Source organism: Penicillium citrinum (genome assembly GCF_028827155.1).
Source record: "Penicillium citrinum strain IBT 23319 chromosome Unknown utg000001l:1.0-4955037.0:1.0-4956770.0, whole genome shotgun sequence".
NCBI classification, from domain to species: domain Eukaryota; kingdom Fungi; phylum Ascomycota; class Eurotiomycetes; order Eurotiales; family Aspergillaceae; genus Penicillium; species Penicillium citrinum.
Window position 1 is genome coordinate 1404896 of NW_026622686.1, and position 25734 is coordinate 1430629.

General features: G+C 45.3%; 10 protein-coding genes across 10 annotated transcripts; 7 read left to right on the forward strand and 3 right to left on the reverse strand.

Moving 5' to 3' along the window:
- Positions 1-5096: 5096 nt before the first annotated feature.
- N7469_000546 (mRNA-binding protein PUF3) lies at positions 5097-8014 on the forward strand (the record flags this gene model as incomplete). Its single annotated transcript, XM_056639466.1, has 4 exons — positions 5097-5138; positions 5199-5358; positions 5415-7538; positions 7596-8014. The coding sequence occupies 4 exons, from the start codon at positions 5097-5099 to the stop codon at positions 8012-8014; spliced, it is 2745 nt and encodes a 914-aa protein (XP_056505223.1).
- A 1244-nt stretch (positions 8015-9258) lies between these two features.
- On the forward strand, positions 9259-9879 carry cwc21 (U2-type spliceosomal complex subunit CWC21; the record flags this gene model as incomplete). The annotated part of the gene is made up of 1 exon (XM_056639467.1): positions 9259-9879. The coding sequence occupies one exon, from the start codon at positions 9259-9261 to the stop codon at positions 9877-9879; it is 621 nt and encodes a 206-aa protein (XP_056505224.1).
- A 606-nt stretch (positions 9880-10485) lies between these two features.
- N7469_000548 (alpha-galactosidase A) lies at positions 10486-10767 on the forward strand (the record flags this gene model as incomplete). Its single annotated transcript, XM_056639468.1, has 1 exon — positions 10486-10767. The coding sequence occupies one exon, from the start codon at positions 10486-10488 to the stop codon at positions 10765-10767; it is 282 nt and encodes a 93-aa protein (XP_056505225.1).
- Positions 10768-12327: 1560 nt separating this feature from the next.
- On the forward strand, positions 12328-13037 carry N7469_000549 (Aldo/keto reductase; the record flags this gene model as incomplete). The annotated part of the gene is made up of 4 exons (XM_056639469.1): positions 12328-12466; positions 12539-12657; positions 12731-12799; positions 12825-13037. The coding sequence occupies 4 exons, from the start codon at positions 12328-12330 to the stop codon at positions 13035-13037; spliced, it is 540 nt and encodes a 179-aa protein (XP_056505226.1).
- A 495-nt stretch (positions 13038-13532) lies between these two features.
- N7469_000550 (cytochrome P450) lies at positions 13533-15071 on the reverse strand (the record flags this gene model as incomplete). The annotated part of the gene is made up of 2 exons (XM_056639470.1): positions 13533-13880; positions 13938-15071. The coding sequence occupies 2 exons, from the start codon at positions 15069-15071 to the stop codon at positions 13533-13535; spliced, it is 1482 nt and encodes a 493-aa protein (XP_056505227.1).
- A 489-nt stretch (positions 15072-15560) lies between these two features.
- Positions 15561-16473, forward strand: N7469_000551 (bZIP transcription factor; the record flags this gene model as incomplete). Its single annotated transcript, XM_056639471.1, has 3 exons — positions 15561-15802; positions 15827-16022; positions 16105-16473. 3 exons carry the CDS (start codon positions 15561-15563, stop codon positions 16471-16473), a joined length of 807 nt encoding a protein of 268 aa, XP_056505228.1.
- A 2494-nt stretch (positions 16474-18967) lies between these two features.
- Positions 18968-19900, reverse strand: N7469_000552 (hemolysin III family protein; the record flags this gene model as incomplete). Its single annotated transcript, XM_056639472.1, has 3 exons — positions 18968-19153; positions 19212-19442; positions 19511-19900. Coding segments are annotated over 3 exons (807 nt in total), but the record flags the coding sequence as incomplete, so codon positions are not given.
- A 1580-nt stretch (positions 19901-21480) lies between these two features.
- Positions 21481-23874, forward strand: N7469_000553 (uncharacterized protein; the record flags this gene model as incomplete). The annotated part of the gene is made up of 6 exons (XM_056639473.1): positions 21481-21726; positions 21786-22029; positions 22213-22258; positions 22311-22825; positions 22880-23429; positions 23481-23874. 6 exons carry the CDS (start codon positions 21481-21483, stop codon positions 23872-23874), a joined length of 1995 nt encoding a protein of 664 aa, XP_056505230.1.
- A 95-nt stretch (positions 23875-23969) lies between these two features.
- N7469_000554 (uncharacterized protein) lies at positions 23970-24545 on the forward strand (the record flags this gene model as incomplete). The annotated part of the gene is made up of 1 exon (XM_056639474.1): positions 23970-24545. The coding sequence occupies one exon, from the start codon at positions 23970-23972 to the stop codon at positions 24543-24545; it is 576 nt and encodes a 191-aa protein (XP_056505231.1).
- A 10-nt stretch (positions 24546-24555) lies between these two features.
- N7469_000555 (uncharacterized protein) lies at positions 24556-25416 on the reverse strand (the record flags this gene model as incomplete). The annotated part of the gene is made up of 1 exon (XM_056639475.1): positions 24556-25416. One exon carries the CDS (start codon positions 25414-25416, stop codon positions 24556-24558), a length of 861 nt encoding a protein of 286 aa, XP_056505232.1.
- Positions 25417-25734: the final 318 nt, after the last annotated feature.

The following is a 25734-nucleotide window of genomic DNA, read 5'->3' on the forward strand; positions in this document are numbered from 1 at the left end:
TGGCAGGATGTCGACAGGGGTGAAGAAGAACGAGAGTGTAAGGAAAAGAATGGATCGCAGGGCGTGCAGCTGAAAGAGTGAAAGCCGACACCTGCTGGAATGGAAGGGAGGAGAAGGGGAGAGGGAGAGGATGGATGGAGGAGAGGATGGAGAATGGAGAATGAAGGGAAAACAGGGGCAGTCCAAGGGAAAAAAGAGGGCAGTGCCTAGTGCCAAAGTCAACTCCGCTGGCACGGTCGGTCAACGCCTCGGCCTTGTTATTTTTGGGGCCAACTGTTGATTCTAAGATGGATGAGGTTTAGTTTGGTCAGGAGTGTGTGACTTGAAGCCAATCACAGGCTGGTTCCTGGCTGCGAGAGGTTCGACGGCGCGAGATGAGACGATGAGATTGGCGCGAGGAGTGGAGTATCTCCACAGTAATCAGCATACTATGTACAGCAAGAACAACATAACAGTACTATGTAGAGTAGTTATCTGAGGTATGTATGTCTCACGGTAGAGTACTCGGTTTATTTATTTGCTGTCTATCATTGTTTATTTCTATATACCATTACAATGTGTTGAGAGTTGGTGAGTAGTGATGATGAGACAAAAGAAATTAGATATGCATGTACTACAGCTTCATTTCGGTGAGACAGCCTGAAGTAGGAGACTCTAAGCTCTAAGTTCATATGATTGAGACAGTTCCCAAGGCTTGTTTGAATCATAAAACTTGAGATATGGTGTACGTACATGGGTAGAAATACTAGTGATAGCATGTTTACCAGTATAAACATTCCATATGAGGAAATGAGTAAACATAGCAGGCGGCGCGATGAACCTGGCAGATTCATTCAGGATGACAGCCGTATTACTAGTAGGGTTAATCTGTTTGAATATCAAATTATCATTAAGGCAGAAACAGTAAGAGACATCGAGGTAGTAAACTGCTTGTACTAGCATATTTGTGAAGATGTTCACGTTGAGGGTTAGCTCGGTCACATGAACGCACATCCACAACTATTAACTACTAGTTACTGATCAATTAGTAGCATTCGGTACATCTACTCCATTTGATTAATTATTCTTCATGACTCTCAAGTAATAGACAAAAGCATTTCTGTTCTCTCTATTATCAAATATAAACACTGGTAAATTTAATCCACTGGCAGTATATGGTGGCAGTGACCAGATCAACTCAGCCCTAATACATTGAGGATATATATCACCACATAGTATGTGGTAACCCATGAAGACACAACCCAAGATCTACAGTACCGATTCCAACATCATCACAATCCTATTGAATACTAGTATAAATGAGTAGAGACTGATGGCTCTCGCATATCCACCGAACTCAAACAAGATATTTTAAACCCCGAAATTGCAACTTCAACTTGCCGAGTGGACCCTCAGACATGGAGTTCTCGTGTACGGGTGAATGCATACTGCCTGTGTTACATGTACCCTCTTCGCATTCTCACTGACAACAATGTACCAAGTTACTAGTATTTCTGCTGTCATAGTATCTATTAGAGTATTTACAAGTACTTTAGTTCAAGGTGGTAGTCCGAGTTCCGTCTCAGTATTGTTGATTTTAGGTACATCCCATTTATCTACTAGCAATTACACTCGACCGAGTTACTCTATCAGTGTAATTATAATCCGATATTTAGAAGCAATCAGATACTCAGAATGATTTAATGTATGTATCTAGCACTGTCATAGTATATTGTTCACTACCTACAAACGAACGCGCCAAGCCATCAATCTGTACAAACCCATCGCACCAACAGCGTGGCATGCGGTGAGGCCGGGATACATACCTCGCAGAGCGTCGAGATTGCGATAGTTATCTGTAGTATCTATAGCGGTGTAGACTACCTGTATGTATAGAGTACCAGGAAAACAATCTTATAATCTGATACATCCAGTGGAGACGTGCAGTAGCCTGCTCCGTGCATAGCTGTCAACTCGGACTCATGTAGGTACGATGTACTCCGTACTTATTCTAGTTAACTAACTAGTTGCTCTATTTTCCGTTGCTTGGGTAGCGGTGCCTTACTCCGCTTTGTACGCATACTCTCCTACTATATATGTAGGAATACTTTGGTATATGTATAGGACTGCGCGATACTTTACTTTATTAGTTTACTGTAGTTTGGAGTATGTCTTACGATCGCCATTAACTCCTAAGTGCACCGGTCGCTGGATGCAAGGTGGTCGATCCAATCTGGGGAAAATTTGAGATTGAAAATCTGCGGGTAATAAATATACATACGGAGTATACGGTCAGTATATTTTGTGTATACAGTAATATTGTTGAGGGAGATTTAGAAGTGGACGGTGGATTCTTGTTCATGTATGACTACGGATATTGTCTCGGCCCTTTTTTGAATCATTGTAGTGCGAAGGATTACAGTGACTACCATATGAAAGATTGATGGAGTTTTATTGCCTATTTATTATAGGATATGTGATTGAATTGTGATTATTATACGGATTATGGGCGATAAGATTTATGTTATGTGCACGGAGTAGTTCGGGGTGGGATGTTCCGGTCCAAGGATCAGTGTGACGATGTTTTTTAAAGCAAGGGGAAGTTGACTAGTGGAGTTGCACTTACACTTACAACACTAGCCCTGGTACTATTGCGAACATTACACATTCAGTTCGGATTATTGTTGGCAAAAACTGTACGGAGAAATTATTCTATTGTAGTGATTCAGTTATGCAGTTCTCTAGTTTATTTACTTTACTCCGTACATAGCATTTCCTTTCGTTACTCTAGTACTGAGTGTATGTACTCTATCCTACATAGTAGAACATACACCTCCTAGTCTCCTCCAGGGATGTCGATCATGACAATCCTGTTTCAACCATTGAGTTCTCAACCGGAGAAATTCATCGACCAGCGAGCCTAGATGGACCAGCAGGACTATGTACGTCGCAGGCTAGCTGGGCTAGGGCCAACAGGACTGGTGGAATGGACAGTTCGAAAGGTGGCGGTGGGCATTTTCAACATATTTGTATTTCCCCTGTTATTTACTAACTCACCAGATTATGTGTAAATCTTCCGACATCTGCATCAGTACGTGATGAAACACTTGATAAACTGGGGTAGCTGTCAATTCTGCCCTGCCCTGCCCTGCTGTTCACACAGACTCAAGCTAGTCAAGCCAAGTGGGGACAGATCGATTATCTTAAACATTGGGTACGAGAGAGTGTTGATCTCATCCCTCGCAGACCCTAAACAATACACTAGAATGTGTGTTGACTCCCGAAGCAGCCGGTATGCTCCGGGTCGACCGTGGTTAATTATCAACATGCCAGGAGGTTCTCTTGATAGGAAATTTCCCCCGGAGCGGGAGCCGTGGTGACTTCAGGGTTTGCCGTGTACTTTGTCGATGTATTGCAGATTTGAGGGAGAGATGGAGGGAACTAACTTTTTATAGCCATGGAATATTAGATATCACGGTGTCAGTAGTAGATATGTGGACTTTGGAAGGTAGTAGAATTGGGTTTATGTAGAATTCTGAGGAGAGTCGAGGAGAGTCGAAGTTGTGACGAGGAGTCAGATCGGGCGATCTGTATTTACGGTGACTGTATGATACAGTATATTATTACATCAATACCGCGGCCAGAACCTTATATACTTTTTTTCATATTTCTATATTATGTTGCATTATGTACCTCCGATCATTGTGTCATTACTGTATATAATACCAATACGATACTAACTGCGGCTGATCGCCTCGCAGCATCATTTTTCTTCGTCTTCGTCGACTTTCTTCTGCCTCGTTTTTATCTATCAATTTTATCTTTTTTTTTTCAGTTGGTTTCCCATTTTCTCTTTTCTTTTCTTTTCTTCTTCTTCTTCTGTCTTTCGTCTACTGTCTTTCTTCCCTCCACTATTCTCACTCTCCATCTATTTCAACTTCTCACACACATGTCGCCTGTGTGACAGCTGGACTACATTTAATGCCGTGCTTTGTCTCTCGCCCACATTCTCATCATCCATCGACCCACTAAAAAATCTCCCACCCCTCGACTCTTTCCCTGTCGCGCATTCCACTATTTTCTCGTTCATCAACTTGCTTCCTCACATCCTCTTTTCTTCCTCCTTCTCTCCTCTCTACCCCCTCTCATCCACCCACCCCCCTCCCCCCGGTCGACAACCATCTCTCTCTGTCTCCCCCCCCCCTCTCCACCTCCATTTCGATACCCCCTTGCGCCAATCTTTCCTAGGGTGATAAAAAAACGTCCTTTCATTCTCCGTATATCGCCTTGGTTCTCCACAAGGCACATGAGGACGATCGGCAACCTAGGAGATTCCTGGAGCATGCACGGAGCAGAGTAACGTCGCCCGCGCCTTTATCCCAATTCTGATCTCCGGTTACCAACTGTCGCCCTGCAGCTAGGGAAAACAAAATAACAAACGAAGGGGAAGATCTGCCATCCTTCCAATTCTTTGTCGCCTTGCATCATCATCCATCAACTTCTCCTCCTCCTCTCGTTCGTTCCTGTTCGTTCTCTTCCGCATTTCTCTCGCCTTGACGGTTGCTTCTCCCTTTTTCATTATCGCCTTTCTCTTTTCTCCTTTCCCCAACTTTCCTGATCCTGTATTACCCTGTACATGTCCTGGATCGGTGGAAAAGAACAAAGAAAAGAATAGTGAAAAGGTACAATTCGTGAGAACAGAAAGGAATCCCTCCCCCCCACATCAGGATCTGTCATCACCTGGTGTCGCTGCTTTCTCTCTATCTTTTTTTTTGCCTTCCTTTTTTCTTTCTTCTTACGGGTGATCCCTTCACTCCTTTGGTAGGTTCTCAAGTTGGCCCTCCCCACGTCCCTCGCACCCTATCAACCTGGTCGCCTGTCAGAGAGATCCTTTGAAAGCTAACAAGGGTCATCGCTTCTGATAGTTTTTTATATCTCTTCGTGTACGCCGTTTCAGGTGCCTGGTGCCCAACCGAATATACTGGCCGAACAAGTCGGTTGCTCGGCCTTGTCATTTAGTCTCGACACCGTCCTATCCTCCTGCAAATACTTCTTCATCCCGCACACGCTCGAGTACATAATCCGAATACCTCTGCTCCGTCGATCGATCTCTGGGAATGGCTTCTACGATGGCTGCGAACGGAAGCAGTGTACACAACGTGAGTCGTGGATGGACTGATGACTGGTCTAGGACGTCATTGCTAATACAGGTGCTACAGGTACGATCGGGACGCTCCAACATGAATTCATCTGGGATGAACGGTGATCGCGCACGTGGATCCCATGGCAATAACGTGGGGAAAGGGTTCGGTACTGGCAAGTCTAGCTGGAATAGCAATATCTGGGGTGACTCCAACCTCGGGGGTGGGTTTGCAGATGGTAGGTGGTTTGTGCTTTTCTCACACTTGCATTGTGGCGTGTACTGACCTCTGCAGATCAACATATCAGTGAGAATGCGTTTGAAGGAAAGTCAGGATCAGGCTCTCTGTTATCTTCTTCCGAGTCGGATGGCTGGGCTGGACGCCCTAACCTCCCATGGAGCACCGTGAACACATCGTCGCTGGCCATGAGCCAAAACCGCAGCTTGGCAACATCCCCGGTCGAGACTCGTGCGAATGATCGAAGTGCACCCGCTTTGAACAACAGTGCCGACTCCAGCTCTTCATATTTCAGCCTGCCACGCACAACTGGCATCGCGACTTCTGCTGCTACCGCCAGCCATCGCCCCTACCTTCACAACGGTTCTGAGGGTGTTTCTCCATCCGGCGATGGCATCTCTTTCGGCGGCTTCCCAGCTCTTCGTAATGGGGATGGACGGCGACAGATGAGCGCGACTGGACTCGGTGGAAGTCCTGTAGGAGCTACATTCCCCGTCAAGCCTGGATTTTCTGGACCTATGGATGGCCAGCGCCAGGATGATTTGACCACCCCCATGAACATGTCTTCTCTCTCCGGTCTGCCTGACAGCATGTCCCCGCCACAGACACGCAGCGGACTCTCCCACATCTCGCACAACTCTGCCTCCTACGCTACTCAAAGACCTGTTCACTCTTCTCACCCCTCCTTCTATTCAGACAACCACAGCCTTGACGGTCGCTACGGCGGGGGCTCTATGGATCTCAATGCAGGTTTGAACAAGCTGCAGCTCAACGATGCAGGATTCGCCGGTCAAGGATCAGTCCAACGTCCTGCCTACATTCCACATGCCTCCTTCGATGGTTCTCTCCCTCGCAAATTTCAGAACAACGAGGACGCGAACTTCCAATCTCTAGGTAGCTATGGCGCTGACGGTGCGCCAGATGTCCTCTACCAACGTGCTCGAGGTGCAGACACCGGGTCGATCTCTCCCGCGGACTACGCGCGTATGGACAGCCCGATTTATGCTGGTGTTGATGGTGCCCAGTATCGTAACTCTGGCTCTCGCATGACCGAGAGCCAGGCCGCTGCTTTCGAGCGTCGTCTGCGTCTTCAAGAAGAGTTTGTGCAGAACCAAGCGAATGGACTGCAGCGAATGCAGATGTCGCCCTCTTATGACTACTCTGGGTACGCCGGAGCCCGCTTCAATACTATCCAAGGATATTACCCCATGGCACAATTGGGTCTTGGTGCTGCTGCTTTGGTCAACCGGGCACAACGTGAGCATGATCCCGCACAGGTGGTCCGTAGCCCTCTACTGGAAGAATTCCGGGCCAACAGCAAAGGCAATAAGCGCTATGAGCTCAAGGATATCTATAACCATGTTGTCGAGTTCAGTGGTGATCAGCACGGTTCGCGGTTCATCCAACAGAAGCTTGAAACTGCCAACAGTGATGAGAAGGAGCAGGTTTTCAGAGAAATCCAGCCTAACTGTCTGCAATTGATGACCGATGTGTTTGGAAATTATGTGGTACAGAAGCTGTTCGAGCATGGCAACCAGACTCAAAAGAAGATTCTGGCGAACCAGATGCGTGGCCATGTCCTTGCTCTATCGACCCAGATGTATGGTTGCCGTGTTGTTCAAAAGGCCCTCGAGCATATCCTCACCGACCAGCAAGCCGCGATGGTCAAAGAGCTGGAGAATCATGTGCTGAAGTGCGTTCGAGACCAGAACGGTAACCACGTTATTCAAAAGGCAATTGAGCGAGTTCCGTCTCACTACGTCCAGTTCATCATCAACGCGTTCCGTGGCCAAGTGAACCGACTTGCAGCCCACCCTTATGGTTGCCGGGTTATCCAGCGGATGCTCGAGCACTGCGAAGAAGTTGATCGTGAATCTATTCTTGGTGAACTCCATGCATGCACGTCCAACCTCATCCCGGATCAGTTCGGCAACTATGTCATCCAACATGTCATTGAGAATGGTGAGGAGAAGGATCGCAACCGCATGATCATCATTGTCATGTCCCAGCTCCTGGCATACTCTAAGCACAAGTTCGCTAGCAATGTTGTCGAAAAGAGCATCGAGTTCGGCGAAGAGAGTCAGCGTCACCATATCATCTCCACCTTAACATCACCAAACGAGCGAGGCGAGAGTCCTCTACTCGGCTTGATGCGCGACCAATATGGAAACTATGTCATCCGTAAGTTACCAACCCCTATCTTCGACTTCTTTTGTGGACACCACTAACTCCCAGCAGAGAAAGTCCTAGGTCAGCTGAAGGGCGCCGAGCGCGAAGCTCTGATTGACCAGATCAAGCCTCTTCTCAGCCAACTGAAGAAATTCAGCTATGGCAAGCAAATTGTCGCTATTGAAAAGCTCATCTTCGACCCCAACTCTCCAGCAACAGGACCACTCCCACACACTACTTCGACAACTCCCCCCAACTCTCACAAATCATCTCCTCAGCCCTCCAAGCGTTCCATTCCCATGGACCAACATCGGGCACCGTTTGTCGGCACCGCTCCGCCTACCCCACCCCCGACGGACAACCAGAATGCCGTTGACGACTCACTCGAGTCCAAGGGCCTTGCTAAGAGCACTGTGACATCGGTCTCCAGTCCCGAGACGGGCAACACCGGTGTTGCCGTCCCGGTCGATGTCACCAGTGCTCACTAATTCGTTGCACACTTTACCTTTGCTTGCCCACATAATCTTTTCTAATGCTGATCTGAAAAAAAAAAACACCGAGTCATTCTGCTTTATCTAATATGGGCGTATACATACAGGAGGATTCGGACCGGATATATGAAGTTACTCAAAACGTCAATGTTGTTTCCCCTCTTATTAACCATGGCTTGACGGCGCAAAGAAAGGGCCCATTTTTTTTTACTCATCATCTCATTGTGTCTTTTTTATCTGCTGTTGACCTTCTCGGATGTGTGTTCTTCGCGATATTGTTCTTCTTTTCCCTTTCTTGTTTATTTTTCCCTCTGTTCTTATCTTATGATTGTGTTTGCTTTCTCCCCATTGTCACTATGCATCGAGGCTCCAATCTCAGCCAACTCCCACGCTGAGACATCGACCACTCTTCTCATCTCCATGGACACGATCTGGTTGGTGTCTTGTGTTTCGCCCGCCTTCGCTCCCCTGCGCCGAATAGGTGTCTGTGAGACAACGAATGGCAATGAAACCGATAACATGGGATGGGGAATGACCTTGCTTATCACTTTATTCTTTTCACGTTTCATTTTTCAATCTTCGGCATATGACATGGGAGAAATTCGGAAATGGAAATATGGGAGAGACAACATCTTTTGCATGGCACGGTACCCCCTTCGTCTCTATTGAAATGTTTTATTTTATTTTTCTTTGTCTCTTTTATTACTTCATCCTACTCCCACCCCCAACCTTTACATGGGTTATATCTCAAATTATTTTTTTTTTCAGACTATTCTCAGATGCAACTATCAAGTGCGGTTTTGCTTCGGTATACAGTTCACTTGAAAATGGAAAGTGTTGCTCATGCTGAAACCATGCTGTGGATATCTTGCTCGTGGCTAATATATTCTCCATACACTTATTATCTGTTCCTTCGCTCAATCTATAGTTCAAATGTAAACTTCCTAGCTTCTTTATAGATTGATGCTTATGTTCGTACTGTTAACAGCGTTATCAATGCGGTCATGTTTCATCACGTGATGATAAGTCGGAAGTCGCAAAGATAACTTTGAATCGTTCAACTTTACTCGTTTCCACCATTTAACTCATCTACACAACACCCGATCCAAAGAACAGCGGGAAATATCAATATCAATCTCATAATTACCGGCTGAAACTCCACAAAGTCCTCCACCCACACCTGCAACACCTCAAATCTACACCTAAACTCCAAACATTCACATTCACATTCACAAAAGGCCATGTCCTCAAACGTAGGCCTAACCACACCCCGCGGAAGCGGAACATCCGGCTATGTCCAACGAAACAGTGCATTCATGAAACCTCGGAATGCAGGGTACGGGGCACCATATCCACCGACCAGTGCGCGGGAGACGGGAGGGTTCAAACAGCGGGTTCCGGATAAGAAGATTCTTGAACATGATCGGATGAGAGCGATTGAGGTTAAGGTTCTGGAGGAGAGGGAGAGACTTGAGGAGGAGAATGAGAGGATTGAGGAGGAACAGGCTAAAGCTAAGGGGAAGAGTAAGGGGAAAGCGGAAGTTAAGGATGGAGAGAAGGAGGAGGGTGAGACTGGGGTTGAGGAGGGGGAGAGGGTTTTGAGTGAGGAGGAGATTGATGAACGGTGTGAGGAGTTAAGGAAGAAATTACTTGCTTTGGATGAGGCTGGATCTGGATCTGGATCTGGGGGTGCAGGTGGGAATGGAGGAGCTGGTGGGAAAGGGAGGAGGAATCTTAAGTCTTATCAGGTTCATGAACTTGCTGAGGCGAAGATTGAGGAGAGTGAGAGGTTGAGGAGGGCTTTGGGGATTAAGGAGGATGGGGAGACGGGGGAGATTAGTTCTTGGGAGAAGAGGAGGTAGTTTTTTTTTTTTTCTAATGATGATTTTGATGTTTTCTATTGGGTTGGATACTCAGCATAACTCCAGTGGTTTTTTGTCAGTTTGGAGGCCGCGGTTATTTAGCAATTTGTCTAATGATTGTTCTCGGACTATTATGTGAATCATGATATATAACTAGTGGATGATATTTGATGATTATTCTTACGAGTAGACTCTTGGATACTCTTGTCTTCGTGACTTCAGTTGTCCACTTGTATACTAGCTGCGGTAGTACCGCAGCTAGACTGGATTGCTGTATATCAAAACCAATCTACCTTGATTTCTCATATGCAGGAACAGATATCTCATCGATTGTTGGCATAGAGTAGATTGAAATACAAGTAATTGGCAATTCCACCGCCCTTCTACTGACTATTGATACGAACATGTAACTAACCTCCCTTGCTCGGCGGCTAGTAAGCGCTTTATCCAAGTCCCCGCTCTTCGTTTTTATCAAATCAGAACATTACAGTTCTTTCGCTCCTTTTTCACTAACTACATCTTGCATCTTTTCGAGTCACCCTTTTCTCAGTTTGCCACTTTTCATTTACGACGAGGTCCAACAATAGACAGAACTTGATCGATATCATGTCTCTTCCGACGCCAGAGGTTGAAGTTCTGTCACAGCTCATAGATGATGAGAATGGTCACTATCGATTCCGGGTGAAACAACAAGTTCACTACCTCACAATTTCTTCCGATACTTTCGATGAGGATACCATGTGTCGACCCTATCTTCTGACTCCCAACTTGCCAGCTTTCCCTGAGGCGCCATGGACCACTATGGACATTTCGCGAGGTGAAGATGACTCTTGTGACGAGAGTCTCTACAAATCCCCTGCCCGGCATCAATGTATCATGGCACGATAGATGCATTGATGTTTTAAGTTTGCAGAGGACAAAACGTTTCAACTCGGGAGTCTATGAGATCCAATATAACGGCGTACCCTGTGTCGCCAAATTGCCCGCTTCGGATGGGATATACCCCGAATTGAACATGAGACATGGGTATACTCCATTCTAGCCGGTTATCAAAAGAATCATCCCAACGAGCCTATTGCCCCGACCTTTCTCGGTCATTTGACTGAAAATGATAGAGTAATGGGGTTCCTTCTTCAAAAGGTTGATGGAGAGAGGGCATGTATCGACGATTTGGCGGATTGTACGGCGTTACTCAATAGACTGTATAGTCTGGACTTTGTTCACGGGGATGTGAATCGACATAATTTTCTTCTTGGTAGGGTTTCGGGAGGTGGTGTGCACTTGATTGATTTTGAACATGTCGCGCTATTTGAGGAGGGCCTTGCTGAAAAGGAGCTACTTTCTTTACCGGTGGAGCTTACTGAGGAAACAGGACGAGGATCTACTGTGTAAAAGAAAACGTTTTTTTTTCATCATATTCTAAGATCCAATTCTATGCCGTCCTTAGGGATTGATTCAATCCCACCGTGAGCAAAAGTACCGTAGAATGTATCTTTCATAGCATCGCATTTTCCTACTGCACGGGGAGGAGAGGAAAGTGGGATTGCGAGAGGAGGTCTAATTCTCACAGGATCAAAGCATTCTTCAATATACAGGGCTTCATTCTTTGGCCATATTCCAACCTCTTTCACGTCCGGGCTTACTGTATAGATTGTTCAAGAACAGAGGTAAGTAGTATACTCCGTAATTCCCACTTCAATACTGATTCATAAGTGGTTCCACTATGGACCGCCCTTTCAAGGATTTGATTGGCGCTGATGAACAATGAATCATTATCGTGACCCTCAGTATACAATTAAATAGGGTCCAACTTATATCTCCGTGATTTAGTTCTTGATACAAACTCTTACGTCCGGAATATGCTCAACCCGAGTGTGTAGCCCGGTGTTAATAGACGCAGAATCCGAGTTCTTCTTTTTTCTCTGTTTCCTCCCTTGGTTTGGGCTATTACAGAAAGGTATAAATCTTCGGACTTATCCCTGCTAACAATCCATATCGATAACCCTCCAGGTTCATCAGATCGAATCCTCCTTGTCATCGAATAACTCCCAACTCCAAATGGCCGCCAACACGCAAACTACAAGGCGAATTATCCCGGGTTTAATGATCTTAGGCTTTCTGACGCTACGCATGGCGCCCGTATCACATCACTAGATGAGTTCAACAAGTGTCTCGGCCTTTTCCAGCAAAAAGGGTATAGTGAGATAGACACCGCGCGTCTATATGGATGCTGGTCGCGAGGAAGCCTTCACTCGACAGGCGCGGTGGAAAGAACGGGATCTTTCAATTGCAAAATAGTGGTATTCCATTGGACTCGGCACGCATAAGTCTGACGTCCTAGCACGGAAGCTAGAAGAATCTTTGCGCAAGTTAGGGACAGAGTGTCTGGATATTTATTACCTTCATGGTCCGGATCGCAAAACGCCATATGCAGATACACTCCAAGCTATGGTCGAATTTTACCGCGCGGGAAAGTTCAAGAAACTCGGTCTTAGTAATTTCTCGGCCTTTGAGGTCGTGGAGATTGTGACGATGTGTAATGAGCGTGGGTGGGTGAGGCCTACAATCTACCAGGCTGTGTACAATGGTATGAGTAAGACAGGAGCCCTCTCTTCTGTTCAGAGAATAAATTACTAACGTTCTTTTTTTTACTTCTTAGCCCGAGGTATCGAGAATGAACTCGTTCCCTGCTGCCGAAGATACGGAATCGACATCGATATTTTCAACCCTTCTAGCTCTTCTCTGGAAAATAGAAATCCTCAGAAATTCCCTTGGACGGTCAATTCAGCAACTAGAATCAGCTTCTTGGACAGATGTATCTGGACAGGTACTTCAAATCAAGCTTTTTTAGTGCACTGGAGTTACTGGAACCTCTGGTAGAGAAACACGGTCTTACCTTGATCGAGGTGGCATTGCGTTGGTGTGTTCATCACTCTGCGCTAAAGACTATCGTTGAAAAAGATGGAAATATTACTGGTTTCAGTAGTTTCGGTCAGTTGGAGAATAATCTGGATAACCTTGAAAAGGGACCGTTGCCGGATGAGCTTGTCCAGGCTTTGAATCAGGTGTGGTATATGGCCAAGGCTGATGCGGGAAACTTTTGGCATGGAAAGTTGGAGTATCAGTATGATACACAGAAGGCGCTCTTCGGAAAATAGAGGGTTAGGATTGTGTGCATATTTTAAATGCAATAAAGATAGAGAATAGAAGATGATTCTTGTTTCATTTTGTTTTTTGTCGTATTTTTTACATGAATTATGATGCGAACTGATGCAGTCATGTCCTTTAACCTCATAGCCTACCCCCAGATTACTGATAAGTTTGAGATCTATTCTAAGTATACAAAGATCTAAAAGCTCTTTCTTTTTCTGAATCATGCAGCTCTTGTGGTATACGGATGTGCTATCTCATTTCCCTTATGAGTTGTGTGCTCCCGTGGTTCGCTTTTGAGTTACTACAATCTAAAAGCTTTAATGTATCTTTAACCTAGTAGTTGTATAACTGTACTGGCTGTGACTTGGTGGCCCACGACTAGTATTCGATGGTATAGCCCCTATCTTCCTGAAGTGATGATTGATATACACAGACGAGATGCTTTCCCATCCCCGCAAATCTGAGTAGAAGAGACAGTACAGGACCCCTAATTGCGCCCCTCAAACATCAGAGCTCCTTTGTACTAATTTACACATCAGTGGGTGCTTCTCCCACAAAGTATAGATCTTCTGGTCCAGCCAATGCAGACTCTCCTCGCAAATGTTCATATCAAAATTCCACAACAAACGGGCAAGAATAACCCGCATCTCAGCAAACGCCAGATTCCGCCCGACGCAATTGCGAGGCCCGGTTGAGAATGGTTGAAGAACATCACGCTTATCTGTGAAGAATGCCGAAGTTGAGTCTGATTTGGCCTCTGGTAACCATCGCTCGGGGAGGAATTTGTCCGGTGCGTGGAAATTACGAGGCGAAGAATAGGCGGATAACTGGTGGACTGATATTTTTGTCTACATTCATAGGTTAGTAGGTGAGCTATATCCCTTGGGTAAGTTTAGAACACTTACGCGTGGTGGAATTTCATAGCCTGATATCCGAATTGGGTCAAGGCTCATGCGTTGTAGCGAACTTGGAACCGGGGGATACATCCGGAATGCTTCTTCGAGGCAAGCTAGCATATAGGGGAGTTTAGTAGCCACAGACGTTGGAGTAATTTCTGTCTCAGTCTTAATAAAAGAGCGAACCTCAGAGATAGCTTTTCCCAATTTGTCGGGGTTCCGTAGAAGCCTATACGTAGCACCGGAGAGTAGAGTGGCAGTTGTCTCGCTGCCGGCAATGATAAGAATTCTCGCGTTAGCCACGAGTTCTTCATCGCTCAAACCATCCTTTCCACCGCGATGGCGCAACATTGAGTCCATAAAGTCGCCGCGGTCATAGGCAGCCGAATTCTGGAGTCGTTTTTGGACTGTTGTCCTCGTATGCGTCTCTTGTCGCTTTCGCGCTTCCAGAAGTCTTTGGGGAATCAGGAGGGATAATAGTTTGAAGACCAAAGGGAAAGCATCTTTCAGCTTGATAAAGGGGATGATCTTCACCGATTCAAAGATTGTCGAGACCCAATGATGATACTGTGAGTTTTCAAGACCACCAAAAGGCTCTCCAAATGCCAAGTCACCGATTATATCAAAGGTAGTCAAATTATACCACTTGGCGAGATCAACTGGAAGCTGAGACTCTGCAACATCCTTCAACCGCGCAATCAGTTTATCAATATAAGTATTGAGAAGGGGCTCCTGCGCTTGTAATCCTTTCGTGGAAAAAGCGTGGGATAGGGCTTTCCGATATCGACTATGGTCGACGTCATTGGAGCTAATTATGTCCATTGGATTGCTGACGGAGGAAGTTACTTTTGGTAACTGGCCATGTCCGTGTCCGTATATTTCCTTCCACGCATCCGGTGTGATGAAAGAGACTTCGTCATGCCCGAATCGCACCACTGGGCCATACTTGTTGTGGAAGTCACGAATATCGGTGTCCAAACAGCCACGAATTGCTGCGATGTGCCGGAGGATTGGAAAGGCAATCCATAATTTAGGTCCCGGGATACATCGTAGGGAGTGAATATATAGTGAATGTAGGACACTGAGGCAGTAACAAAGAAGGAAAAAAGCAAGTACTGCTTGAATAGCCAAAGAGTCCAACATGCCGACCTGAGTGAAAAAAGATCGCAGTGACCGATCTCAGTTGTTGGCTTAAAGATAAATTATAGTAGAAAACTGCAAATTGCTTGGAAATTTAAATCTCCCTTTTAAGACAAAGGAAAAACAGCACTATCCCGGGGTTTCCGCAGATCTTTCATGAGCACTATATGCAGACCACGGAAATTGAATATTTTATGCTAAGCCAAGAATAGTTTTCTGTATTTATGCATACTTGGTGTAAGTTGAAATCCATGCGTTTTTAATCTTCAGGTAACTACATAACAAATACATAAAGTGCTGAGAGTGATTGGTGAAACGTGGATGGACCCCTAGTCGATCTATGTACACATGTAGATACTGTAGTGGCGGCGTTGAATCAGCACTTTGTGGCTACCCATCAATTACAGCCAATGACAGACCATGGAAAGCCGTAAACGCTGAAACATTTGATCCACTTGACCGATATCATTTTGGCGCTGATCGACTACTTGCATGCATGGCATTTTTATATTCCATTTATTTGCAACATCACTCCCCAAGCAGTATGCAAAAGCACTTTCGCAAGACTATAAGGATGCTCGGAGATATAACGCTTCCCCGAATTCAACCGGGAGGAAACGCCTTCGAGACAGGAAAGCTCAACAAACTTTGAGAGACAAAAGAGAGAGGCGGATTCGGGGTTTGGAAGAAAAAATAGCCCTTTGCGAGAGGCACCACGGAAATACTGGGGTACAGTAGGTTAATCAGCCGTTACAAAGTTATGTGAAGAATCTCCGTTCCCAAAATGAAAAATTACGCATGGGCCTGGAGTCTCTACGAAACATACTACATTCACTGGACGACGACGCATGGTCTACCCCGAAGGAAAGATGCAGGCAGCATCGCGGCACTGGCGCAACGGGCATATATAGTGCTGCCAGTCCTTTGTTTTCTGCCGATACAGAAGGCTTAACTGTACAAACCAGCGAGTTGGGAATCACAATCCCTAATTCCGCGCGCAACCCGACAACCCGACAACCCGGGGGCCTTTACCCAGTGCTACGCCTGTATGGTCCCTGATTCTGATGAACGAAACCACCATTACCCTCTTCTCTCTTGGCTCTCTCGCCCAGACCTGATCAACACTTGCCCTTACCAACCGCCCCCATTAGCTCTACCTTACGGGACTCGGCGAAACTGGCTAGCTGTTGAAATCCACCGTTCCATTCGACTCCGCGCCATCCGAGACTCGGAATGCCTCGCAATAGGGTGGCTTGCATATAATTACAGTAAATGGAGAGTATCTCCAAGTGCCGGATTCTTTGCGCGTCTCACAACCACAACCTTCCAGCAGCCGACCCTACCTCAGCTCCAGCATGGCCATCCCGTTGGCATAGACCTCCTCACCTGGCCGCAGCTGCGTTAAAATCTAGCTGAAAATTGGCACAAATATGATTATATGGAGTTAACGAGTTATTTGAGCTGCTGTAAGAAGGTATGGTGGCCTTGGGGACAGGAGATTCTTGAGCGTGACGAGCGAGATGATTTGCAGATTCGTCGGGATTTTCTTGATGTTTTTACTGGGGAGAGTGGATGGGGATTGACTTCGGAGTTTATTGAAAGATATCCGAACTTGTTGCATGGGATGGATGTTGAGGCTGTGCGGTTTTAGATCAAAGTGGGACAGCCATCTTAATTTTTATTCCTGGGAACATAATATCACGCATGGCTCTTTTGGAGTGTATGTTGAGGAAAGAGGTTTGATACTCAATGGTGGCTCCATAGAAGCCTCCAGTGGCTTCAGACACCGATCATACAGTAGTAAACTTTTTCTGACAGGGGATTTAATACCTATTTTATAATGAATATAAATCCATTTGGTCTATTAACCTTAATTGACAACTCGAGACTTCCGGGTTTTGGATGTAATCAAGACTCCAAAATTCGTTGACGAGTGGAAGGGTTGAACCCAACCCCAAGTTTGGGCTGGATGAGATAGTTTGCTGGGTTCTGTCGATATCTATCTGTACGTGAAAGTGACGATTCTGGGTAAGAGTAATCCCAGACAAAGCATATTAATCTTCTAAAATTGTGCTTGGAAATAATTTGACTTAGACAGGCTCCAGCTACCAACTTGTTTTCTTTAAGGCTATAGCCTGAGCAATTCCACGTTCCATATATTCTGTGCAAGAGGTACATTAGACTGGTATCGTAGGTGAAACATTTAGTCTTACGTTTCGTTAGCAGGCCCTGAGTCTTTGGAACTCGGTTATACTGGCTTTGAATACTTGTCATGGGGTAAAAACATGCTATTTTGACCTCATGACCTCAGCCATCTACCAGACAATGTGTGCCAGATCAGCCAGGTTGTAAAAAGAGCAAAAACATAAACATAAACATACAACAGAAATTTATGTCGGTGTTCACCTAGCGCCCATCATTTTGTGCCAGGTGTCTCGCCGCTTCAGTCCTCCACCTGACGGGCCGAATCTGACATTCAAAACAAATCAACGAGCTACCCTAGTACAGCGAACAATTGAATAGTAACAGATGATAGTTATTCTTCTGAATATTTTACTAGACGATACTCTGACTATAAAGTTTACAGGACGTTTATGAAATAGATTGAAGAGCCTACTTTTATAGTATTCGTCGTTCGAACACTTCGAACTTTGAATGCTAATTGTATATAATATTGGAATAAAGTACCTTATTAAGGAAAGAGGATACTGAGGTAGGGGATATCAGAAGAGCGGCAGCTCTGGTACAATAATCTATATAACATTATGCCATGGGACTTCATCTTTAATGAAACCTTTCAGCCAAGTTGCGATATTCCATCAGAAGTCTTGTGCTATATCCTAATCATCTTAGCGAGATAGACTCGAAAACCTCACATGAGTAGGCCATAACCTTAGAATCCCTGTTTTTGGTTGTTGAAGTTATTCAAGAATTCAAGTTGGTTTTGTATTATATCTAGTGGTGTTATATTCAATGTGAGCTACCTCCTCCCATTTACATCCGATCTCCTTGTCTAGCCACTAATAAACTTCACAGATTAGGAGAACGGAGGACACGAAAAAATGAAGAACCTTTCCTGATTTTAGAGGACGTCGTATGCACGAAGGTTATTCTTTAAATAACTTTTCGATTCGATTTCAAAGCACATGTCACCCTTTTACCTATGAACCAAGAAGCGATACCCAATTATCTTTAGTAGTTTAATCCTGACTTGTATAAGTTTGATAGAATTCTGAAACTTGGCTACTAAGCAAGGAGCCCCACTGAAGGATATTCCGAATCTAAACCTTATCCAAGTACTTCCTATCATCTGGTAAAGACAAGCTAGAATTATGGAGAATAAAACAAATAAGCCTAGTTTAAGTCCTTCCCTCAACCTCCTTCCAAGAGCCATGGAATGTAGATAGGCCCAAAAGTTCATTCTCATCAAAACCATGGGCAATATGCCGAATTTAATATTATATACGCTGAATCTGACAAATCATAAGAAAATCATTGAATTACAGAAGCAAACCCTAAGCGCAGTCCACTCCTACTATGGTGTCAGTGTAATCAATATGAGTATGAGGCGCTCACCCAAGTTTTGACATACGATTGGACACAGGAGGTAAATCTTTTCGATGCTGTGCGTAAAAGAAAGTTGGTTGCTCTATTTTCTGTTCCCCATGCTTTACTAGTATATATCTGACCTGATTCCAGGCTCACGGTACTTGTGCCATATGGATCGGACACCATCTCCATGCACGAGGTTCTCTATTACACTAGTTATTCGTGAACTTATGTACCTATGTACCTAACACTTCCTACCCGCACAGCTATATCGACTCTTCGTGGGTAGATCAGAAGGAAGTCACCTATAGCCATGCAAGTCCCTACTTTCTCATCATAGACAAGTAGGGTTAATTTCTGGCCGCCTGGTGGGTAGCCTGAATGCTACATATGTCCAATGTGTGACATGACGTAAATGCCTGAACAAGGGCGATCACGTTAACGTACATGGCGCATAAGATACAGACGTGAAATATCTGGTGTGAACTGCCCCAGATGTCGTATTTGCCGGGAGAAAAGCGCTCTGGAGTGCGAGACTGCAAATCCGAGTCAGATAAATTGTCTCGAAAAAAAGCGACTGTAAAGCAAACCTACCCCATAAAGAGCAACTCCTCCGCCATAAAGCACAAGCTCTAGTAAATACCATTTCATTCCAGAATATTGAAGCATGTAATGGAGCCCATAAAGCTGAATTCCATGAAGTAGGGGAATGAATGCTGACGCACCCAGCGCAATATAAGCGCCTACTCTCACATTGCGCCAGCGTAAAGTTCTGAACCGGGGTATTGAAATCAAAGCCGCGGTTGCAGAGCCTGAGGCTGTAATCTAGAAATAAAGTTAGCATCCATGGATACTGCCCTCGAGCAGGCTGGAAGTCATTTAGGATTACTGACGATAGCCCAGTGTAGTTTTTGTAATCTCGGTTCGCAGTTGAATATATAGTATATCCCCGGTATAAACGTTCCCACTGTTACGACCACGATCCCAAGCAGATCCATCCGATGCCAGAACTGCTCAACGCCATGCGAATGGGGCCCTAATAAGTGGTATAGTGTACTGAAAACCAAACAAGACTCCGCAGACCAGAAGAAGATTTGGAACATGATGTAATCGGTTCCCGAGACGTTGAAAAATTGAGGTTCAGATAGAATCCGCAAAGAAGCGGTCGCGATAAAAGGTAGGAGAAGTGCCCCGATTAGATGGGTATATACATTACAAGTCTCGTTGTGCAAGAACGTCAAACTCGTAATGATATCCAAATAATTTGCGTTTTCTGGACGATAGCCTGTAAGGATGAATTTATTATCCTGCTGCCATTCGGATACCTCATGTCGCTTAACAGTTCGCGAATTTGTTGTCGGTGGATATATGGGCGTCTCCATTGTACTTGTATGGACCCCCTGCATGTGCCGTCTCTTAAGATCTTGTGCAGTCATTGTCTTTCTACCTAGATATTCCAGGGATGCTGACCATGAACTCCGGAGGTGGCGATAGGTCCTCAGATGAAGAGAAGGTGAGGACTGTCTGAAAGGCTGGTTTGCAGGAGAAATAGAGGAGGAAAGAACATTTGTCACATACGCGATGTGATGGATTAGTCAGGGACAGCTGGGTACTTATGTGTGCCTAGTGTGACAAGCTAAGTACCCATTGACCGGCGCTAAACAGAATTACAAGACTATACGCACACTGATCAATTCTAGCGGTTATCCTATCAGTTCAAGTTGGAAATTTAGTTGCCTCCGACATGCACATTCTGTCACATAGTTCCTGTTTTGAATGCTGGGGCTCTACGCAGTCTCGGATAAAGTCTAATAACTTTAAATCTTATTTTTACTTTTATTTTTTAAATCTACCCCCGTTCCATTACGAGCTCTAGGAATATACCCTGAAAGTATTTTCGCAACTCGTTTCATCAAGTTCAAGTGGAAGAAAGGCTTTCGGAGTCATCGATACGTGATCCTCCGAAGAGTCTAAAATGCTCTAAAATGCTGGAACGAGAACCATATCCGCAGGAAACGGCCCCATTTTCTATGACTGCATTAGTGTGTTGGGAGCCAGGATGTAATGTACATCCTTGCAATCGTCTCCGACTCTTCCCGCTCTTGTTGAAAAGAGAACACTCTAAAGTCGGATTTCTCAGTTCCAACAAATACACTGAAATAGCGAGGAAAGGAAATTTGAACAGAGTATCTCCTTCTGCATCCGAACTTCCCATTAGAGTTGCAGATTTATTTGATCAAGGGATCTGCTTATGTGATATAGATAATTCAATGGCCCCCACGCCGTGTGATTTAACCATGGTCCACAGTGGAGCAAAGTTCATTAAACCCAAGGGGGCCACCCACCTGACCCTGAGGTGTTGCCAAGTCAGATCAACTTTCCGTAACGGATGATCAGAGTGGGGAGAGTTTATATGTTTAAATTTGTATCAGAGCCAACGACCTTCCGAGCTGAAATGCATGAGATTCTGCTGAGGCAGCGATTCTCATCTCAGCACCTCAGAGGCATTCCGAGTTGAGAGTATGCAAGTGAATAGCGTGGCTCGAGACCCAAGGAAACCAACTGAGCGGGCAATCTCCCATTTGTGAGATGTGCAACATGTACAGGACCACGAGCTAACAGTGGAGCCGGCGCATCTAAGACGACAGCGATTCGCTTAACACCTGCAGGAGAAATTACAAACCCCGTGCTAACTACAATACTGCCGTATGTGTACAATTGCCGTACAATATAGTTACCAAAATAACTTGCCTCTATCTCGGTAGAAATGACTAATAGAGAGCTGCCATCTCCACTTCTTGATACGGCATTCAGTCGGACTTCCTTCTCACCCTTCTGAACTGCAAAGCATAGGGACACGATCATGAATCAAGTTAACTCCCAGGGATTGCTCAAGAGCATTCTTGGATTTTTCGCTCGAAAGCCGCCTGAAACATCAACACAGCCTGTTTCCTTGAGAACTCAAGCCCTCGACGCCTGGGTAAGGACAGACGCGTACTTGCAGCATGAAACTAGTGACTTTGGTGAAGTCGACCCTGAGCAGTTAGCAAGGACTTTGGCGAAATTCGAGAATCTTGTTCATTATGGCTCTGATAGGGGTCAAGACCATGTTAGTAAAATTATCCCAAGAAGCAAAAAACATAACTCGAATCTGTTCTTGCTGACTAGCGAAAGAACGTGGAAAAGAACGTAAACAGTACCACGCCATACCCCAAGCTTCAGGCGGTCTATCAGATGATCCAGGGTCCGAAACAGGATGCGTATGCCGATCTAAGCCCCACCATATCTACCAGCAAACGGAAACGCGATATTAATGCCGTAATCGACGAGCTCTCGTGTTTGGAAACGGAGGTCAAGAAGCGCAGAGTTCTGCCTCGCGAAGATGCAGAAATTGGCGGTGGTGATGATAGGAGTGAGCCAGAAGTAGACGTTGCTATGCTGACGAGAAAACGCTCAGTATCATTGCATCAAGGATTACAAAATCATTGGACCTGTGTGTGCCAGAGGTGCTCTGGCTTGAGTCTATTGCTTTCACTACCGGGAAGGAGTAAGGGTACTCAGATGGAAACCTGTTTCGATGTATTCTTTGGGGTAGAATCCCCACTCGCGAACACATTGCAAGAAGCAAGAATCACGGTTAAGTAAGTCTCCAAGACTTCCTTGAATAGAACTCTGTTAACTCATTTGGATTAGAGACTTACAGAAAATCGACTCCAAGGCTAGTTTTGGAGCTATGACTGGTGTGTTACCGGAGTTTGCCCATATCTGCCAGTGTATCACAGAATCATTGGATCAACGCAATTGCTTGAATCTTCTCTTTGAAGATGGCCTGTTTAAGAGGCTTCGTCCGCAACCAAAGACATTCTGCGATTCCCAACTACCCCGTAAAGTATCTCTGTCCGCATTTTTCAAGCACCAACAAGGGCTACGAGGCGGATCATCAGTTTTACCTCTCAAAGGAAAACGAATCTTGGCCTTCACATTGGCTACAGCATTACTTCCGTTCTTGGAGACACCGTGGGTACAGCCTTCATTTGATCACTCAAAGATCGATTTCTTTCGTCCACTCGAGGATGGAGAGCTCCCTGATATCACAAAGCCCTTTCTATCTATGGAACAAATTCCAATAATCTCCGCTAAGATGAAGGACACTAGGAAGATCCGGCCAGAATTGGAAAGTGCAAAGCACATGATACATCCTAATGCTAGTGTGTTGGCGCTGGGAATCCTCCTATGTGAGTTGCATTACTGCAAACCCGTAGAATCATGGCAAAGGGACCAAGGGACTGCACGGAATGTCAACAGTGACTATTATACTAGTCTCGATCTTCTCAAAGATCTAGAAGGGGATGCTGGCGTAGATTATTATCTCGCTGCTAAAGCCTGTCTGCAGTGGGAATACCTTCCTGCCGGAGAGCTCACCAGTTTTGAGTCGGCTAGTGTCCAAAGGCTTTTTTATCAAAAGGTCATCAAACGACTTGAGTCTGAGATATTCAAATCTTGGCGCCTTCGGTCAGAAGACTTGGAAGATTTCGATTCTCGGGAGAATGAACTCTGCTGGGGCGTTACCGGCCGAGAATTTATATTTCGAGAAACAGGCAATTCCAAATCTTCTACTGAAAGCCACGCGAATCCAGTATCCGCCTCATATCAACCCTCAAACTTGAATCCGAAGACTCCGAGTCCCCTCATGACCAGGAAAATACCGACCCGGGAAACTTCAGACTTCCAACGCCTTTCCCACTTTGCAGACGCATCTACTAAAAGTCTGTTCCTTTTTGACGCAAGCCACCACATGGTTTCTGAACAAGAGTAGGCTATCAGTTGCTATTGCAAACTTCTCCCTTGCTAATACCTGACTAGTGCCAAATTGTCTGAAACCTGGATGGACAATCTTTTGTCTTCAATTTATCACCATGTTGACCCGCTCGATACCGCAGCCGAATCACACATCGCATCCTCTCAAGATCGGATTCCGAGGCTTGAGCCTGTAAAGATAGCAATTCTCGATTGTGGGTTTGATCCTAAGAACCCACTCCTAATCATGGGGGATCAACAACTTGACCCCCGAATCAAGGGAGCCAAGAGTTTTGTTCATGGGTCAGAGTCCGCAAATATTCAGGATGAGATTGGGCATGGGACTCATGCTCTCGGTCTTCTCCTCCAAACTGCTCCTTGCGCTGAAATTTACATCGCTAAAATCGCAGATCAGGAGACTCTTGTTCATAACAGTTACGACGCTATCACCAAGGCATGACTTCCTCCACACTGAATAGAAGTTTGTACATATGCTAAATCATTGCGCAGGCAATCAATTGTGCGGTGAATGATTGGAACGTGGACATTATATCAATGTCATTTGGAATTCGTGAATATCACGAGTCCATGAAATCAGCAGTGTCGAATGCACTACACAACTCAACACTAGTGTTCGCAGCTGCATCAAATGATGGAGGAAATCACGGCCGGGCTTTTCCAGCTAAATATCCCAGTGTCTTTTGCATGCATTCCACTGATGGTAATGGAAATCCTTCTTCATTCAACCCCTCGGCAGACGAGAAGGATGTGAATTTCAGTCTACTTGGCGAACATGTCCGTTCACACTGGCCATTGGGCAAGAAAGGCCACAACGATCATGTGAATATTATGTCAGGGACTTCAGTAGCCACTCCTATTGCTGCTGGCCTTGCTGCTTCGATACTATCTTTCGTCCGGCAGCAGGAACAGAGCTCTGCTACAGGGTGTGATTTGTTGGGGCCGTGGTTGAAAGACGTTCATTCTATGGATGCGGTTTTGAAGAGTATGGTAAGGCAAAGGAGAGGGGCAGGATATGACTATATCACGCCTCACATACTTTTCGATAAGAATTCTACCAGAGATCATGTATATAATAAGATCAGAGATATCAAGAATCATATGTATGACTAGGTGGCTTAAGCTAGCTAGTCAACTCTTGACTAAACAATTTATTTCTTTTGAAAGATGCAGACAATTGACAACCGTATTTAAGATGTGATACAAAACACCTTGTCGTTTTCGCCTGTATTGGGATGAGTGTCGCATTCTTAATGCCAGAGCCATCCACATCATCTATTAAGATAGATTCCGTTTCGCAGTCGATTTTGTGGTCTCCAATAGCAAAGAGAGCACCTTTATTGTAATCTTGAGACTTGACTCCCCGTCCAAACCTTAGTCGCTTAACACGAAAAGCAAAAATAAATTCGGAGCTTCGACTAAATTCCGTGTCCTCCTCATTCACCCTAGACCAGTGGCCTTTGGGGCCAGCACTTACACCAAGAGGAACCACATCAACGCCAATGTTGCCATTAATTGACGTATCTGTTGAGGCTGAATACTTGATTCTTGCGCCCTTGACAATTTTCATGCCCGTAACAAGGAAAAGCGACACAACAGGCGCAAATCGCTGCCTGGGCTCCTTTAAGTAGGCTTGAACCGCCGGTGCCTTAACGGCCTCCGCGATATACTCGGGCGTTGGTTCAAATGACACAGTCTTTACGGTGTCAAACGCGAATGTATCCATGGCTCGGTTAGAGTGTCTAACGTCCACCTCGGGACCTAGGCCTAACCCTCCCATGACCAGCTGTAGAAAATGCGCATAAACACCAAAACCGAGCCCGCTCTCTGTTGAAATAGTCTTCTTCCAATCATTTTCCACCACAGGTAAATTTTCGTTGGTCACTGGGGCAATGTTCGCTCCGTTCAAAGGGAATTGCGGTGTCGACGTTGAGCGAATGATAGAGCCAAGACATAGAGGACCAACTGTAGGAGGAGCGAGCATATCGGATGTCGGGCAAAGAAAATAGGTCTTGGTGAAAGGCATGATATCCGTGGCTCTGGTTTACACCCCGAGTGGTATATGAGTATTTGCAATTGTGGATGTATTCGTATCAGGTCCTAAATGAAGATGAGTTTTCGCCTGAACTCACTCTAGTTGAACTAGATACCAATAAAGGGAAGTACGGATAGAGTTCTATCTTTTCAATTTATCGGTAAAGTTACTCCACCAAAATGTGCTAGATGCTGGGCAGTCCTGTAGAATAAGTCTGCCAAACGAATTCAGAATCACAAGGATACAATATTAGAGGGTTCGATGATA